The sequence below is a fragment of the Scyliorhinus canicula genome, chromosome 19 (genome assembly GCF_902713615.1).
Source record: "Scyliorhinus canicula chromosome 19, sScyCan1.1, whole genome shotgun sequence".
NCBI classification, from domain to species: Eukaryota; Metazoa; Chordata; class Chondrichthyes; order Carcharhiniformes; family Scyliorhinidae; genus Scyliorhinus; species Scyliorhinus canicula.
In genome coordinates, this window is record NC_052164.1 from 17,040,540 (window position 1) to 17,059,225 (window position 18,686).

General features: G+C 50.2%; 1 protein-coding gene across 1 annotated transcript in view; it reads right to left on the reverse strand.

The window, feature by feature from the left end:
- kcnh4b (potassium voltage-gated channel, subfamily H (eag-related), member 4b) overlaps positions 1 to 7,188 on the reverse strand; it is a 235,106-nt gene extending 227,918 nt beyond the window's left edge. The window contains 1 exon segment of the mRNA XM_038779453.1: positions 6,660 to 7,188. Within this exon segment, the coding sequence (XP_038635381.1) occupies positions 6,660 to 6,735 (76 nt within the window). The 5' untranslated portion in view covers positions 6,736 to 7,188.
- Between the last annotated feature and the right edge of the window lie 11,498 nt (positions 7,189 to 18,686).

Consider the following 18,686-nt stretch of genomic DNA (forward strand, 5'->3'; position numbering starts at 1 on the left):
ATACTTTTTAAATTCTCCTCCTTTTTCACATTTTCTCCCAAATTTACACCGACCAACAATAAATAATAATCAGTAACAAATATGTCAATCCCCATGTCAATAACAACGATCCCATCCTCCCACCAAACCCCAAACATTAGCCCGCATGTTCACACAAACAAATGACAAAAAGGAATTAGGGATCACCCATAGTCATCATTAATACACACTGCCCCCCCTCCCCCCAAACCTCCCACCCACACACGCCAACTAATGTTCGATGTTATCCAGTTCTTGAAAGTGCATAATGAAAAATGCCCATGAATTGTGGAACCCCTCCATCCTTCCCCTCAGTTCAAACTTAACCTTCTCAAGAGTCAAGAATTCCAACAGGTTCCCCCCGCCACGCCAGGGCACAGGGTGGAGAGGTTGCTCTCCGACCCTTCAGGATCCGCCTTTGGGTGATCAACAAGGCGAAGGCTACAACATCTGCCTCTGCAGCCGTTTCCAACCCCGGCTGGTCCGACACCCCGAATATGGCCTCCCGGGGACCCGGGTCCAGTTTCATGTGCACCACTTTAGAAATAACCCTAAAAACCTCCTTCCAGTAATCCTCTAGCTTTGAACAGGACCAAAACATATTAACGTGATTAGCGCCCCCCGCCCCCCCCCCCCCCCCCCCCCCCCCCCCCCCCCCCCCCAGGTGTTGGTGAAACTGCCTCCAAACTCTCACTGAAGCTATTATTACTGGACTCCCTGAGTATTTCCCCAGGGCTATTGGGAACGGCGCCGTTGCTAGTGCTTTCAATCCCGACCCCCTGCACAAACTCTCCTCCATTCTGACCCACTGGGAATCAACCCCTCTGACCCAGCTCTGCACATTCTCCACATTCGCCGCCCAGTAGTAGTACACCAGGGTCGGAAGACCCAAACCCCCTGCCTGCCTTCCCCTCTGTAGCAGCACCTTTCTAACTCTGGCCACTTTCCCTTTCCATATGAACAAAGTAATCCTTCCCTCAATCTGTCTGAAAAAAGCCTTTGGCTGATATTAACACTGCAATGAAGTTACTGTGAAAAGTCCCTCATCAGCACATTCCGGCGGCTGTTCGGGTACACAGAGGGAGAATTCAGAAGGTCCAAGTGACCTAATAGCACGTCTTTTGGGACTTGTAGGAGGAAACTGGAGCAGCCGGAGAAAACCCACGCAGACACGGGGATAACGTGCAGGCTCAGTACAGACAGTGACCCAAGCCGGGAATCGAACCTGAGATCTTGGCGCTGTGAAGCCATAATACTAACCACTATGCTACGATGCTGCCCACAGAATTAATGGGTCTTTTTCAAATTCACAGGCGGTGACTAGTGGGGCACCACATGGATCGGTGCAAGGACCCCAGCTATTCACAATATATATTAATGATTTAGATGAGGGGACAAAATATATATCTCTAAATTTGCAGACGGCACCAACTTGGATGAGAGGCTGAGCTGTGAGGAGGATACAGAGATCCTTTAGTGTGATGTGAACAAGTTGAGTGAGTGAGCAAATGAATGGCAGATGCAGTATACTTTGGATAAATGTGAGGTTATCCACTTTGGTAGCAAAAACAAGAAGGCACACTATTTTCTCAATTGCCATAAATTAGGAAGGGGGAATGTGCAATGTGGCCTGGGTGTTCTCGTGCATGCAGAGCATTTCATGCACCGCAGGCGGTAAAGAAGGCAAATGGTCTGCTGGCCTTCATTGCGAGAGGATTCGAGTATAGGAGCAGGGATGTCCTGCTACAATTATACAGTGCCTTGGTGAGGCCACACCTGGGATATTGTGTACAGTTTTGGTCTCCTTATCTGAGGAAGGATGTTCTTGCTCTCGAGGGAGTGGAGCGAAGATTTACCAGACTGATTCCTGGGATGGCGGGACTGATGTTTTTGAGGACAGATTGAATCGGTTAGGACTGTATTCGCTGGAGTTCAGAAGAATGAGGGGGGGTCTCACAGAAACCTAGAAGTTCTAACAGGACTGGACAGGATAGATGCAGGTTCCCTGGTGAGTATCTCCAGATCCAGGGGTCACAGTCTGAGGATGTGGGGTAGACCATTTAGGACAGAGATGCAGAGAAATTTCTTCACCCAGAGAATGGTGAGTCTGTGGAATTTGTTACCACAGGCAGTGGCCAAAACTTTGTATGTTTTCAAGAAGCAGTTAGATATCGCACTTAGAGTAAAGAAAGTCAAAAGCTATGGGGGGAAAGCGGGATTACACTATGGAGTTGGATGATCAGCCATGATCATAATGAATGGTGGAGCAGGCCTGAAGGGCCGAATGGCCTCCTCCTGCTCCTATTTTCTATGTTTCCATGTGTCCTTGACTAAACTGTTTCACATTTCTGAACAATAATAATAATCTTTATTAGTGTTACATGTAGGCATACATTAACACTGCAATGACGTTACTGTAAAAAGCCCCTAGTCACCACACTCCGGCGTCTGTTTGGGTACACTGAGGGAAAATTCAGACTGTCCAATTTACCTAACAAGCACGACATTTGGGACTTATGGGAGGAAACCGGAGCTCCCGGAGGAAACCCACACAGACACGGGAGAACGTGCACACTTCGCACAGTGACCCAAGCTGGAATTGAACCCGGCTCCCTGGCGCTATGAAGCAACCTGCTTTTGAGTCAATCAAAATGTATTCTGCAAATTATGCGAGCAAACGTTTACAGTGACGACAGTTGAAAAGACAATTTGGTAAAATTCTAATTAATTTTCTTTCCAGGGCTGCCTATTCTAATTATCTAAGCTAATTTTCTAAACAACAAAATGAACACTGATAAATTCAAGATTGTGGGTCAAAAAGGACTTTAAATACATGTATGCACTTAACTCCAGTGCAATCTGTTACTGTGAGATATACAGTGTATGCCTAATTATCCCCCTGCAGCAAGCTATGAAATACAACTCAATACTACTTCAACAACACAATGTAAAACAATACTTCCGTGTGAATGATGTGGTAGATTATTACTTCCAAGTTCAGGTCATATAATTCAACTGCCTACCATTGGAATGAAAAGGACATAAAAATTTCAAAATCTGTATACAGGTTATAAGGAAAACAAAGAAACAGATACACCTCAGGAGTCAGTGAAATAATCAGGCACCCAAGGTCTTTCATTGTGGTTTAACTCATTTTCCCATGGTATGTAACCTTCTTACTCCCACACACCCTCTCAGCCCTGACACCACAACAGCTCCCTCTCCATCACCCCTGTCCCCCTGCTCCACAATTGTAGCCCTAGATTTTCCCTTCTAGATGTTGCAGTTTGAGACCATGCAAGAATGAAAAAAAAACATACGCATGAATCCATGCCTAGACTTCCTGTGGCGTCAGTGCTGAGCTCTAAAGCATGTCATCACACCTGCCAGATATCATCTGAACTCTTTATGGATTCTCGTATTTTTCAATTTATTTTTGGGGTTTGGGCAATTCTGGTGAGGCCAACATTTGCTGCCCATCCCTAATTACCCTTGAAGAGCTGGTGGTGAGCCACTTTCAGGAACTGCTCCAGTCCATATGGTGTAGGCGCACCACAATGTTTTTTTCTGTAGCAATTTGTTATACCTGAGTGGCTCGTTACACCACAACAAAGGGTCAACCACACTGCTGTGGGTCTGGAGTCACATGTAGGACAGACCGGGTAAAGATGGCAGATTTCCTCTCCTGAAGGACATCAGATGGGTTTTTACAACAATTCATTAGTGCATGGTCATTATTATAGAGACTAGCATTTTATTCCAGACGTATTAATTGAATTTAAATTTCCCAAGCTGCTGCGATATGATTTGAACTCATGACCCTGGGGCATTTGTCCAAACCTCTGGATTACGAGTACAATATCCAGCATCGCTATTCTGCCATCTCCCTGTTTTAGAACATTACAAAAATATGCTAAATCTCATGTTACCTTGTTCGCAATGTGTGCGGAAGCTACAATTAAGTCTACCAGTAAATTTACGGCAGTTCCCAGTTTGAGGGTTTCAATAGACTGACAACACTAATTATTAGGAGAGAAAGACTTGCATTTATATAGCGCCTTTCATGACCATTGGCTATCTTTACAGCCAGAGATGCATTTTTGAAATGCAATCATTGTTGTAATGCAAAAGATTCAACAGCCAATTAGCACACTTCAAACTTCCACAAATAGCATTTAAGAAGATAAACTGTGGCCTATTTTGTGGCGTCGACTGAGGGATAAATATTGGTTAGGACACCAGGGAGAAATCCCAGATCTTCTTTCAGATCGTGCCATGGGATCCTTTACACCTACTCCAGCAGACAGAGCAGACAGACATGGTTTAACGTTTCATCCAGGGCATTAAGACAAAGTGGGAGGAGGAGTTGGGAGAGGAAATGGAGGAGGGGTTGTGGTGTGAGGTACTCCGGAGGGTGAATGCCTCAATGTTGTGCACGAGGTTTGGGCTGATGCAACTGAAGGTGGTGTACAGGGCGCACCTGACAAAGGCGAGGATGAGCCCACTCTTTGAGGGGGTAGAGGATGTTTGTGAGTGTTGCGGGGGGGGGGGGGGGGCACGTTCATATGTTTTGGTCCTGTCCAAAGCTGGAGGGGTATTAAAGGGAGCTTTTCAGTGAAATGTCGAAGGTGGTGCATGTGAGGCTTGAGCTAGGTCCTCTAGAGGCCATATTTGGTGTATCGGATCAGCCGGGGTTGGAAGCGGGTGCAGAGGTAGATGTTTTAGCCTTCGCCTCGCTGATCGCCCAAAGGCGGATCCTGTTGGGAATTTTGGACTGTGTATGTGTGGATAGTGGATTCCTGATTCCTTTTCTTTGATGTTTGTACTTAAAATGTTGGGAGCTGTTTGGGGGTTGGGGGGAGGAGGGGATTGTTGACCAGGGGATTGACATTGCATTTGTTATTGTTGATGGTTTGTTTTGTGGGTTAAAATTTGGATGAAAATGTGAAAATGGAGAATAAAAATATTTTTAAAAAAACAACTCATCCAAAAAGCGACACCTCCAACAATGCAGTGCTCCCTCTGCACTACACTGAAGTGTCAGTTTAGATTTTTGTGCCAAGGCTGACTTGCAAACATTGACCATTCAGATGAGGTATGCAAAAACAGCCGATGTGCATGGGTGCGTACTCTAAAGGTATGTGTTCAGGAAGGAAGAACAGGGACTAACACTGGAAAGAGGACAACATGCAGTCAACTTGCTTCCTATTATAAAGGCGACAGGAAGACAGCAGCAAAATCAAATTACATTAGATAGCTCCATAAGATGAGGTGCAATTGGGCAATCAATGTCTTCTTTGTCATCATTTCTATGATGTCTATTCCTGAATGAACAGACAGAAAAGCATAGACAATGTTCTATTTTCCAGATAGACAAAGGGTGCTCAGAGGCAGCCCAGATGAAGTTGCAAAAAAACGTATCCTTTAGCTAATAACATGAACTAGAATTGAATTTATGTTCAGTAACTTGGATTAAAATAACCCCCACTAAAACCTCAATATCTCTGCCTCGTCAGGATCTTCAATCTCAAGGGCTGAAAGTCTTCGGAAAAATAGCATATTTATATTAGACACACACAAAAAAAGAAAATGCAAAGTTTACTGGGTGCAATTGACAATTCGAAGTAGCCACTTTGTGCTACTTTATATGATTTGTAGAGTGGCAGGGGAGAAGTGTGATTGTTAGAGTGATTTTAATTGCATATTTTCGTATTTTTGCAGGCTCGTCTATGGACGAGGTTTGCAGGTTTATCCATTAGGACAAATAGAAATTAATAAATCGATAATAGGTGGTAATGAATTAAGATAAATCTAAACTAGAATTATGTAAGAACAAAAAAATGGGGTTTTCTTTGGCGTTTTAGGTTTAAAGGAGCTCCTTCCATTGGCTCGAGGGAGTTCAGGCTGCCAGCATTTAGAGCAGGAGCTGTCCGTGGTGCTGAAACGGTGCCACTTGTTACACTGTGCTTCGGAGTCCTGGGCGAAGCCAGTTAACACTGCAGCCAAATGACCTGCAAAATACCTTAACCTCCTCTCGACCTTTGGTGGTTTCATAGCCCTCCATCTCTCAATGCAACAGGGTCGAGAAGGGGGGGGAGGGGGGGGGGGGCAGAACAGCTTTTAACCCATGGCCACCCCTCAAACGTCCAGTTTCGTTCGCATTTTGTGGCCAATTATTTTGTGTCAACCCCGATTACATCGCCAAAGGGGTGAATATAACTTTACAAACGCAGTTTTCAATATCTCCGAAGCCCTGAGCTCTCGGTTGTTTACCACCTACCGTCTCCCTGGAGACCACAAGCAACCAACAAACAAAGAGAGTTTATTTTTCCAGTTTCTGAGGTCAGTGTATTATTTTACACATATCGAGATTTCACCTGATAACCCGCAGAGTTTACATAAAGTGACTGGGTCAGAAATTTCCACTGGCTTCACTGGACCGCACCAAAAGTCCCAATTTCAAGCAAAAACCGAGAACAGGGAAAATGAGGAGGATTCCTGTTTTCAGCCTGATGCTAATCGGTGGCATTTCTCCCCGCCCCCCCCCCCCCAACCACCTTTCATAAACTCAAATCAATATCCCAAAGCCATTGGCAAAGCAGGAATTCATTCTCTTTCAGTGCTGTCTCTTTCAGACTTACGTGTTCCATCAAACCGCGTTGCTATGGTGTCCAGAAAGGTATTCTGAGGCGCTAACAAGCCTTTCATAACAGGCATCTTCCCCTTCGGTGATTGAAGAGTTTCTCACTTGAGAACTATGCCATTGGAGATGATTGAAGTTTGCCCCCAAAATCGAGAGCCCCAGAACTTTTGTGCGGATCCACACGGTAAGAATCACGTCTCCCCCTTCCCCAGTCACAGTGCTAAACTCGGAGATAACCAACGCGTTTCCTCTGACTGATCTACCACATCACATGTTTTTCCCCCTTCGATATCCATCCTTGCAATTAGTCGTTCGCTGCCCCTCGGCGCAACAACTCCGAGCTCTTCCCCTCTCCATTGCTCACTCTTACATTTCCGCCGAAACTCTTCATTCGGTCCATCCGACCGTTCTGCAATCTCTCGCACTCCCTCTACCAGCCTCGAAGCAAATAGATCGCAGCATCTGCCCGGTGACTGCACAAACACCGCTTCAATTCCGGGTGCACCAGACCATTAGGAGTCTCCCTCCCTCCTCCCCAACCCAGGCACACTTCACGTCGGCTGGGTTTTTTTGTTTTTTGAAGGCAGAAGGAGTTTCTATATTAAAGACTACGCTTCTTGAGACGATAGGACTGTGGATTGCCCCAGATGTGATTTGTACCCAAAGTTTGGAACGAAAGTCTGGTTTTATTTTAAAGAGGAATATGGACACAGAGAATAGAGGCAGGACCAAACTAAGAGGGGGGACACCCTTCAGATATTTGCAATGTCAGATCCCACATCACCAGCGGCCAACTGACAATCCCAAACCTCCCTTTCCTCAAATAGAATGCAAAAAGTGAACTTTCTGAACAATATCATAGAATCCCAACAGGGCAGAAGGAATTTGGTCCATTGAGTCTGTACCAACCCTCGAAAAGAGCACCCTAACTAGACCAATCCACCTGCCCTATTCCTGTAACTCCACCTACGGGCGGCACGTTAGCACAATGGTTAGCACTGTCCCAGGGTCCCAGGTTCGAGTCCCGGCTTGGATCACTGTCTGTGCAGAGTCTGCACGTTCTCCCCGTGTCTGCGGGGGTTTCCTCCGGGTGCTCCGGTTTCCACCCACAAGTCCCGAAAGACGTGCTGTTAGGTGAATTGCACATTCTGAATTCACCTTCTGTGTACCCGAACAAGTGCTGGAATGTGGCGACTCAGGAATTTTCACAGTAACTTCATTGCAGTGTGAGCCTACTTTCGACAATAAAGATTATTATTATTATTATTTTGGACACTGAGGGGCAATTTATCACGGCCAATCCACCTAACCTGCACACCTTTCGACTGTGGGAGGAAACCGGAGCACCCGGAAGTAACCCATGCAGACATGGGGAGAACGTGGAAAATCCACAGTCACCCAAGGTCGAAATCGAACCCGGGTCCCTGGCACTGTGAGGCAGCAGTGTTAACTACTGCACCACAATGCTACCCCACAGGGAGGCAATCTATGGGTTAATCCTGATGGGGGGAAAAGAATCAGATTGGACTGAAAAATAAAGGGTTCAATGCTATTGCTGGTGACTGTGGCGTATAACTGGGGGTTAAAATCTATTTTGTTATCACAGTAAAACCTCCAACTTCCAATTTAAAGATGGTTCTCAACCATTCATAAAGTCAGAGCCGAGAGCCATGACACCACTTTTAAATGGCCTTTTTCAATTCTTCCCACAATTGTATAGTTTTTGCATATAGGAACATAGAATTTGGGAGCAGGAATAGGCCATTCGGTCCTTTTCACCATTTGGGCCCTTTTCACCGGCTCCCTATTCCCTAAGATCATGGTTGAACTAACAGTGGTCTCATCCCTATTTCTCTGTCCGCCCTCTTGTAGCCCTCAGCTCCCTCGTCTCTCAAAAATCTGCCTAACTGCCTTGAATATATTCATTGGCCCTGCCTCCACTGCTTTCTGTGGCAGAGAATTCCACAGACTAACCAGCCCGCCTGGGATGGTTTACAAACAAAACATGTCCTGATTCCCAACTTTCCCTGGAATGTTGCAAAATTAATTATCGTTGCAAAAAGGGAACAATTAACTGAACATCACAGATAGCGTTGGAGTCATCCAAGGCTGAATGCCCAAGTGATCAGAAATGGGCAGTTTGGGTCAAATTCCAGCTGAGCATGGATTTGCCTGGATTCAAAGGTGGATTTTCACCATTTTGGGAAAGATCCATACCCTACTTTATAGCAACGATATGCTCAAGCCATATGATCATTTCATGAAATGGCGGACACTGGTTAACTTGAGATTCCCAGGTTCGCCAGCTGCGAGCCATTCATTGGCGGCGGAATTCTACCTTCCCGCCGATTGTCAATGGGATTTCCCATTGTAAGCATCCCACGCTGCCGTGAAACCTGCTGGCAGGGGTGCGCTACTGACGGGGAAATCAAATTGCAACAACTGGAGAACGCCGGCCTACATCTTTATTTTCATGAGCTGCTTCAACACAGCTCTCAATCGGTTTTGAAAATTGGGCTACCGACTTCATTAAATACCTCCGCACATGTTACGGGTCACATTAACTGCTATGTTGCTAGGACAAAAGTCCAACATTTCACTACCTGGTCCATGTGAAAAAATGACATTGCTGTCAGTATGCAAAGCTTTCTATGAATTTAAGGAAAGCTGATAATGTTCTATTAAAGTGATAGAGTAAGTAACAGAACATAGGACATACAGTTCAGAAGGAGGCCATTCGGCCCATCGAGTCTGCACCGACCCACTTAAGCCCTCACTTCCACCATATCCCCGTAATCTATTAACCCCTCCTAACCTTTTCGGTCACTAAGGGCAATTTATCATGGCCAATCCACCTATCCTGCATATCTTTGGACTGCGGGAGGAAACCGGAGTACCCAGAGGAAACCCACGCGGACACTAGGAAAACATGCAGATGCACAGACAGTGACCCAGCGGGCAATCGAACCTGGGGCCCTGGCGCTGTGAAGCCACAGTGCTATCCACTTGTGCTGCTGTGCTGGCCAAATGTCCTGGGTACACACTTTGTATGGTGGTCTTTATCACACTATTGCTGAGTAACTGGGGTGGGAGTGGTAATGTGGTCGAGGACATAAAGAGAAAATGGGAATTATACAAGCAGGGATCAAGCATCTTTTATAGAAGTTTAGGTTTCAGATTAGGAAAAATGAAGTTTTACAGGATTGGATACTAAAGCTAAAACAGAGATGATCACATGTAGAAAATTTCTCTTTGTGGTTTTAGGCAATATGAACATTTTGCCAAAATATGCCGACTTACATTAAAAACTACGACTGCACGTGATCTCCCTGTAGTTCATTCAGTTCTGGCCAGCTAATGTCAGCAAGAAGGTGACTGAACATATGAAAGTGGCCTCCCAATCTGAAAAGTTTGAAAGCATCCAACATGTCAAAAAAACTTTCAGGACCAACCAGGATAATTGGCCTAGCCCTCCAAATTTATCAGTTCAACAGTGAAGGTCTCTACAGAGCAAAGTGTGAGATCTAGTCAAGGGGAGGGAGATTGCAAATGATAGATGTTCTTGCCCTCTGAGAACCCTGGGCTGGATTCTCTGTTTGCGAGACCAAGTCCCCAGGCTGGCATGTAAACGGTGGGGTTTTATCCCCGCTTTGCTGGGGGCTAGCAGGGAGGCAGAATAGAGTTCGCAGCTCTAGCTACCGATGCGCCCTTGAGCATTTCCAGTTCCGTGGTCGTGCATGCACACGGCGGCAGCCTGCACCGGCCGCCCCATGCTCCATGGTGGACTCAACCCCCTGTGCCAGACTGCAAAAGTAGTGCCCCCCCTTTAACAGTTCGCGTGCCTCGGACCGCCCACCCACAGTGCCCCATCCCCACATGAAGCACCCACCCTGCCCGTGGATCGGCCCTCCCCCGACTATTTTACAGCCGCCACGCTAAGTTCACGATGGATGAGACCACACGTGTCCCACGCCGTCGGGAACCCGGCCGGTCGGGGACAGAGCACCGCGGGGCGAGCCTCAGGCAATGGCCTGAGGCCGTGGATACGTGACGCAGCGTACTCCTAGAGTACACCTCTTTACAGGGGGCGCTGGGTTGGCACTGGGTGGAGTGTGAACAAGCAATATTCGCCTCTGGGCTATCAGTGTGGCAAAGGCGACAACATGTGCCTCTACCCCAGACTGAATCACCAGCGAATCTGACACCCCAAATATGGCCACCAGTGGACATGGGCCTAAATCCAAATGGAGTATCTCTGACATGGTGTTGAAGGAGACCCAGAAGCCTAGGAGTTTGGAGAAGGACCAGAACATATGCGTGTGGCTAGCCGGGCCAAGACCATAGTGATCACACTATCCTCAACATTTGGGAAAAGCCCACTCATCTTTGCCCTGGTCAAGTGCGTCCTGTGTAACATCTTAAACTGAATTAGGCTCAACCGAGCACATGAGGATGTGGAATTAACCCTGTGAAGGGCCTCACTCCAAACCTCACTAGAAAGTATAGGGCCCAATTCATCTTCCCACTTTGCCGCTTATAGAGGAGTGGAATCCGATGAGCTAATGTGGCATATAGGTCTGAAATAAACTCCTTGCCATGCTAAACCAGGGACAGAATCCTCTTTAGCAAGGAAGAAGGTGGCACCAAACGAAAGGAAGAAAAAGCCGTACGCAAGAAGTCACGGTCTTGAAAATAATGAAAAAAGCTGGAGCTGGGAGCTGAAATTCATCAGCTAACTCTATAAAACTGGCAAATCTCCCCTCGAACAGGACCCTTACCCCCTCCAGACCCCTCGCTTTCCAAGATTTAATTGTTGGATACAAATCAAAAGGTAGGAAAAGGTGATTGTTACAAATAGGGCCAAGCGAAGACAGGGAGAGGAGCTTAAAGTGCTGTCTAAACTGTATCCAAATCCTCAGAAAAAGAGACCATTACTGGGTTAGAGGATGATCTAGCGGGAGAAAAGGACAATGGTACAGTGACCATGGCAAGAAGTGTAGAAGCGGTGCAGGAGCGACACTCCATTCGTCCCCAAATAGAATCTGAGAATCTGGGTCACTGATCCACAACAGAATTTATTTGGACGTTCGTGTTGCAGTAACAAAACAATAGGCGTGATTTAACCAAATGGAAACTGAGTCCCATAGCAAGTGTATTTCCCCACATGTTTCCTGATGCTGCCTAATCTGACTCTGGCCAGATATGGGACCTCAGCAGGGAACGCACCCCTTCACTCAAAAATTAAACCAGACATTAAATCACCTAAAGAATTTTTTTCCCCCTCCAATTACTCTCCTCTTCAGCTTTTTGACTTCAGATTATCCTAAAATATTGGTTGGGGGGATTCTCCGTCCAGCGACGCCAGAGTCGCGAAACGCAATTGGGCGGAGAATCGCAGGTGAGGCGAAAATCGTGGCCGGCGCTGGGCGCCCAACAGAATGCCATGCTCGCTGCCTCGACAGTGGCGTAAATGCATTCTACACTGCACGTACAAAAGACGCCGCTGGCATATCTTTGGATGGGCCTGACCCGGTATTCTCCGGGCCTCCGCCATGCTACGCCTTCGCCAGGAGGAACCACCAATAGACAGTATCACCCGTTGTTTTTAAAAATCGGGAAACAGGCACTGTGGCTGATGAGGGAAAGTGAGGAAGTAGGACATGAAGAGGCGACTGTGGGCTGCTAGTCCAGCCGCTGGCGGGGGGGGGGGGGGGGGGGGGTTGTGTGACGGGGGTTTATGCCCTAGCCCCCAATACTGTCCTATGTGGCGTCTATCTTTCACACCCTACAGGCCCTAATGCTACATCTAGGTGGATCCCCATTCGGTACATAATGAGTGGAGCCGGCCTGCTGCGATTCCCCTTTGGCAGCCTGCGTGGGTCCGGCAGTCGCTCGGGTGTCCCAGGTGGCGTGGTGCACCCTGTTCTGCCCACTGCCCATCAGGAGTGCCAGAGACAGGAGTAGGGTGGAGGGGGAGGGGGGTGACCCGGCACCTCCCCTGCAGCAGTCACTGGCATCACCTCCTCCTCCCTAGGAGTGCCCAATGGTCACCGGGTTACTTCTTGGGATGGGAATGTGAGCGGAGCGAACCCCTGAGGCTCCCCCAACACCGGGCGCTGCCAGTCCTGGAGGCCCGCTCCTGTATCAACCAGCGTCTCAATGCTCACGGCCATGGAGCACAGGGAGCAGGCCACCTCCGTCTGGGACAGTGCCACATCACCCATTGACTGTGCCACCTCTCCGTGACTGGCTCAGGTCAGCCAGGGTCCGGCCAATGCTGCCGACACCCTCAGGCATGACCCACTGCAATGTCAAGGTGGCTCTGGTACATGGCTGCCCTGACCTGTGCCTTGGCCACTGCTGCACAGACTGCCCCAGGCCTTGGACAGACTGGCCCATGGCCAATACCCTCACACCCAAGGCCTCCACCATGGATGGCACCCGGTGTTGGCCCCGGTGACATGCATGGTCGGAAGCGCCTCCTGCCCCTCAGGCGGTTGGACTCCTCCAAATCCACCTGCAGGCACCGGATGGTGGCTGACAGCCCCTCGCGTCGTCCTGGCTCTGCGTCTCCACTATCAACGGCCCTTCTCAGAAGCCCGAAGCCCATTCGGACGGCAGCTAGTCCCTGGGGCCAGGACACCCATAAACTATCCACCCTCTCGGGGGTTCTTACCTCCACCTGATGCACTGCTACACGTGTGTGGTGCGCACCAGATAGTGCCCCAGAATCTCTTCACTAATGTGCCCAACCGAGGAGATGGTGGAGGGTGTTGGAGACAACTGTGCCGGGCAGCCAGTACTGTCTCCGGACAGTGGTTTGGGAGCTCCCATTGCTGTCCATTGCCTCGTCATCCTTGGTATCTGCTTGGGTTCAGATTGGGGGTAGGGGACACCAGAAGGGCCCGACTCATTCGCCAGATGATCCTGCAACCCACAAGACATGACGGTGGTGAATTATAAACACTAATAATTCACACTGTATTGTACAACATGTGTTGAGCCTGTACTTTGTACTAGATCATGTGTAGTTGCGTGGCTCTACCCAAAAGGGGAGATGAGGAGCTTGTACTGGGCTCCACCCTTGGCTCCGCCCATGGCTCTGCCCATGGCTCCTCCCTCTAACCAGAAGTATAAAGGTTGCTGTTGTGAGCCTGCCTGCCAGTTCATCTAGAGTTCATGTTGTTACAGGCAGGCTCTGTTGTAAGACGATTAAAACCACTGTTCGCTTCTAACCACGTGTCGCGTGAATTTAATCGTCTTAAGAAACAGTAAGGAATGACCATGGAATCAGCCCTCAAACCTGATCGACTGGAACTCGACCCACAGGATGCAGAGGCGAAAGAAATCTTTTCACACTGGCTCCGATGTTTTAAGGCCTACCTGGCTGAAGCAAGCACCACAGAAACGACGGAGGAGCAGAAACTCAGCATACAGCACGCAAGGGTGAGCCATCGTATATCTACTCAACTTAATTGTACCAGCTCATATACAGAGTCCCTGGCCCTACTCGACAGAATGTACGTGAGGCCCGTCAATGAGGTCTACGCACGCCACGTTTTTACTACTCGCCGCCAGTGCCCCACAGAATTGCTAGAATTCCTAAGAGACTTAAAAACCTTATCCCGGGACTGTAATTACCAAGCTATAAATGCTGCAGAACATAGGGAACTCGCTGTCCACGATGTATTTGTTGCAGGCCTCAGATCCAATTACGTGCGCCAGCGGTTGCTTGAGAAGGGGGCCCAAAACGTAGAAGACACTGTAGAACTCGCCACTACTATGGAGGTCTCATTCCGCAGCCTCACCTTGTTCCCCGCGGACTCCGCAACCCCGTCATGGGCCCCCGACCAGCGACTGCCGCAGGCCTGCGCCACGCGGCCACCCAGCCATCACGCAGCCCGTGTGCCATTTTTGCGGACAGCCCCAGCACCCACAACAGTACTGCCCGACCTGCAGCAACTATGGTCGCAAAGGACACTATGCCCGGGTCTGCCTGGTGAAGAAATCCCCCTCTCCAAACTCTCCCGCAGCCCAAAGTACTCGCTTCCAAAACTCACAGGCCCACAGGCCCCGAAATGCTGCAGCCTGTATGCCGACTCCGCCCCCACACGACATGTGCGATTCATGGGGGTGGCCATCTTGGCAATCCTCCTCCATGCAGCCGGCCATGTGCGACTCATGGGGGTGGCCATCTTGGGGTCCATCCTCTCCAAACTCAGTAACCCAGATCGAAGACTGCGACCTCAGCGGGCATTCATCACAGGGCCAGTCCAGCACAGCTGATCGAGCCGCCGACTACCCACAACTCAGCGCGGTCACGTTGGACCAGTCGTGTCCGAAACACCTCCGCAACTCCATGATGACCGTTAAAATCAACGGGTACAGTACACCGTGCCTCCTCGACTCCGGGAGCACCGAGAGCTTCGTACACCCAGACCTGGTAAGACGCTGTTCTCTCCCTGTTTTTCCTGCATGGCAAACTATCTCCCTCGCTTCGGGCTCCCACTCTGTTCACCTCCAAGGGCGCACCGTCGCGACCCTAACGATCCAAGGCACTAGCTACTCTAATTTTCAACTACACGTCCTGCCCAAACTCTGCGCCCCACTCTTACTGGGACTCGACTTCCAATGTAACATCAAAAGTCTCACCCTCAGCTTCTGCGGACCCCTACCCCCACTCACCATCTGCAGCCTAGCCACGCTGCAAATCTCCCCCCCCCCCCCTCCACTCTTTGCCAATCTCACTCCAGACTGTAAACCCGTAGCCACTCGCAGCAGGCGGTACAGCCGGCAGGACAGGGTGTTTATCAGAACCAAGGTCCGGAGGCTCCTACGTGAGGGGATGATAGAGGCCAGTAACAGCCCCTGGAGAGCTCAGGTGGTGGTCGTCAAGACCGGGGAAAAATTCCGCATGGTGGAATATAGTCAGACCATTAATCGGTTTACGCTCCTCGATGCGTACCCCCTCCCCAGGATTGCAGACATGGTGAATCGGATCGCCCCGTATCGTATTTTCTCCACGGTGGATCTGACGTCTGCATACCACCAGCTCCCAATCCGCCCGGAGGACCGCCACTACACGGCGTTTGAGGCTGATGGCCGCCTCTTCCATTTCCTCCAGGTTCCCTTTGGCGTCTCGAACGGGGTCTCGGTGTTCCAACGAGCAATGGACCGAATGGTGGACCAGTACGGGCTACTGGCCACGTTTACGTACTTGGATAACGTCACCATCTGTGGCTATGACCAGCAGGACCACGATGCCAACCTCCATCGATTTCTCCAGACAGCCCAGAAACTCAACCTCACTTACAACATGGAGAATGCGTTTTCCGCACGACCAGGCTAGCCATCCTCGGCTATGTCGTGGAAAACGGAGTCCTGGGCCCCGACCCGGACCATATGCGCCCCCTCTTAGAACTCCCTCTCCTTCATTGTCCCAGGGCCCTCAAACGGTGCCTGGGATTCTTTTCATACTATGCCCAGTGAGTCCCTCAATATGCGGACAAAGCCTGCCCACTATTTAAGGCTACACTTTTCCCCCTGTCGGCTGAGGCTCGCCAGGCCTTCAACTGCATCAAGGAGGACATCGCCAAAGCGGCCATGCGGGCAGTGGATGAATCCGTCCCTTTTCAGGTTGAGAGCGATGCCTCAGAGGTCGCTCTTGCAGCCACACTAAATCAGGCAGGGAGACCAGTCGCATTTTTCTCCCGAACCCTCTCCACTTCAGAACTTCGACACTCCTCGGTCGAAAAGGAAGCACAAGTCATTGTGGAGACTGTACATCACTGGAGGCATTACCTCGCAGGTAGAAGATTCACCCTCATCACCGACCAAAGATCGGTTGCCTTCATGTTTGACAACTCGCAAAGGGGCAAAATTAAAAATGGTAAAATTCTGAGGTGGAGGATCAAACTCTCCGCCTACAAATATGATATCATGTATCGACCGGGGAAGCTCAACGAGCCCCCAGATGCCCTGTCCCGCGGCACATGCGCCAGCACGCAGAGCGACCGCCTGAAAGCCATCCCCAATGACCTCTGCCACCCGGGGGTCACCTGGCTTGCCCACTACGTCAAAGAACAAAATCTACCTTTCTCCACTGAGGAGGTAAAAGCCATCACCAGGGATTGCCCGATCTGTGCGGAGTGCAAACCGCACTTCTATAGACCAGACAGGGCCCACCTGGTCAAGGCTTCTCGGCCCTTTGAACACCTCGCCATCGATTTCAAAGGGCCACTTCCCTCGAATAATCAGAATGTGTACTTCCTGAATGTCATCGACGAGTTCTCCCGCTTCCCTTTTGCTATCCCGTGCCCCGATATGACCTCCCACACAGTCATTAGGGCCCTGCATAGTATCTTCACCCTGTTTGGTTTCCCCAGCTACGTACACAGCGACCGGGGTTCGTCCTTCATGAGCGACGAGCTGCATCAGTACCTGCTCGACAAGGGCATCGCCTCGAGCAGGACTACCATCTATAACTCCAGGGGGAACAGGCAGGTGGAGAGGGAGAATGCGACGGTCTGGAAGACCGTCCTACTGACCCTCCGGTCCAGGAATCTCCCGGTTTCCCATTGGCAGGATGTCCTCCCCGACGCACTCCACGCTATTAGGTCCCTCCTATGTACCGCCACCAACCAGACCCCTCATGAGTGGCTCTTTGTTTTTCCCAGGGGCATTTCCACGGGGGCTTCGCTCCCAGCATGGTTGAAGACACCGGGCCCGGTACTCCTCCGGAAGCACGTCAGGGCACACAAAACTGACCCACTCGTAGAGAAAGTGCTTCTACTACACTCAAATCCCCAATACGCCTTCATAGAGTACCCTGATGGCCGTCAGGACACTGTATCCCTCCGGGGCCTAGCGCCGGCAGGATCAAATCCCACCACTACCACCGCCAAGGTACCCCTCACACTACACCCCACCCAACTCGTTGCGCCCCACGTCCTCGCACCTACCGGGTCGCTACACATGTTCCGCGCACCCGCGCCCACAAGCTTCCAGCGTCCCCAGTCCCCAGTCGAACCAGACGGGTAGGAAGCTCGGACAGAATCACCCCCGGAGTCCGACATCGTACCTCAACCAACCGTGATCGTCCAGCCACCAGAAGAGGCTGCAACCCCGGTGCTCTGCCGATCACAACGGACAACTCGACCACCGGACAGACTCAATTTGTAAGCCATCATCCCCGCCGGACGATTTTTTCAAAGGGGGTGAATGTGGTGAATTATAAACACTAATAATCCACACTGTATTGTACAACATGTGTTGAGCCTGTACCTTGTATTAGATCATGTGTAGTTGCGCGGCTCTAGGGGGAGATGAGGAGCTTGTACTGGGCTCCACCCTTGGCTCCACCCATGGCTCCGCCCATGGCTCCTCCCCCTAACCGGAAGTATAAAGGTTGCTGTTGTGAGCCTGCCTGCCAGTTCATCTAGAGTTCATCTCGTTACAGGCAGGCTCTGTTGTAAGACGATTAAAACCACTGTTCGCTTCTAACCACGTGTCGCGTGAATTGATGGTCTCATCAATGACGTATGATTGGACCACGCTTTGGGGTGGTGTGGTGGTGGAGGGTGGTGAGAGCCTGGTTTGGGGGCCATGCCACATGGGCCATGGGGAACCAAAACTCAGTGGGGGCTCACGCTCACCTTATGCCGACCTCCACCTCGGTAACTACCCTCTCTCTGTGCCCACCAACCATCGGTCTTCTCTCTCTCCCAGCAGTTATGTGACGCCTTCTCCTGGATTGGGTGGGGGGGGGGGGGTGGTGTGTGGAGACAGAAAGTGCCATTAGGCAGTCGGATGCATGCAGCACAGGGGTGGGCAGCTGGAGGCCTCCATGGCCAGGGCACTTGGCTATGGCAGGCAGTATGGGTGCTGGCCTGTAGTGCAGGGTTGGGAGCACGCACAATGCCGGCGGTTGTGGCCCGGTCTCCCTCGAAGCGGGAGTTTACAGGTGTGTGGGACAGGGGTTAGTGCCAGGGGCACAGTGCTACCCACTGGCTGCCTTGAGGAGGTC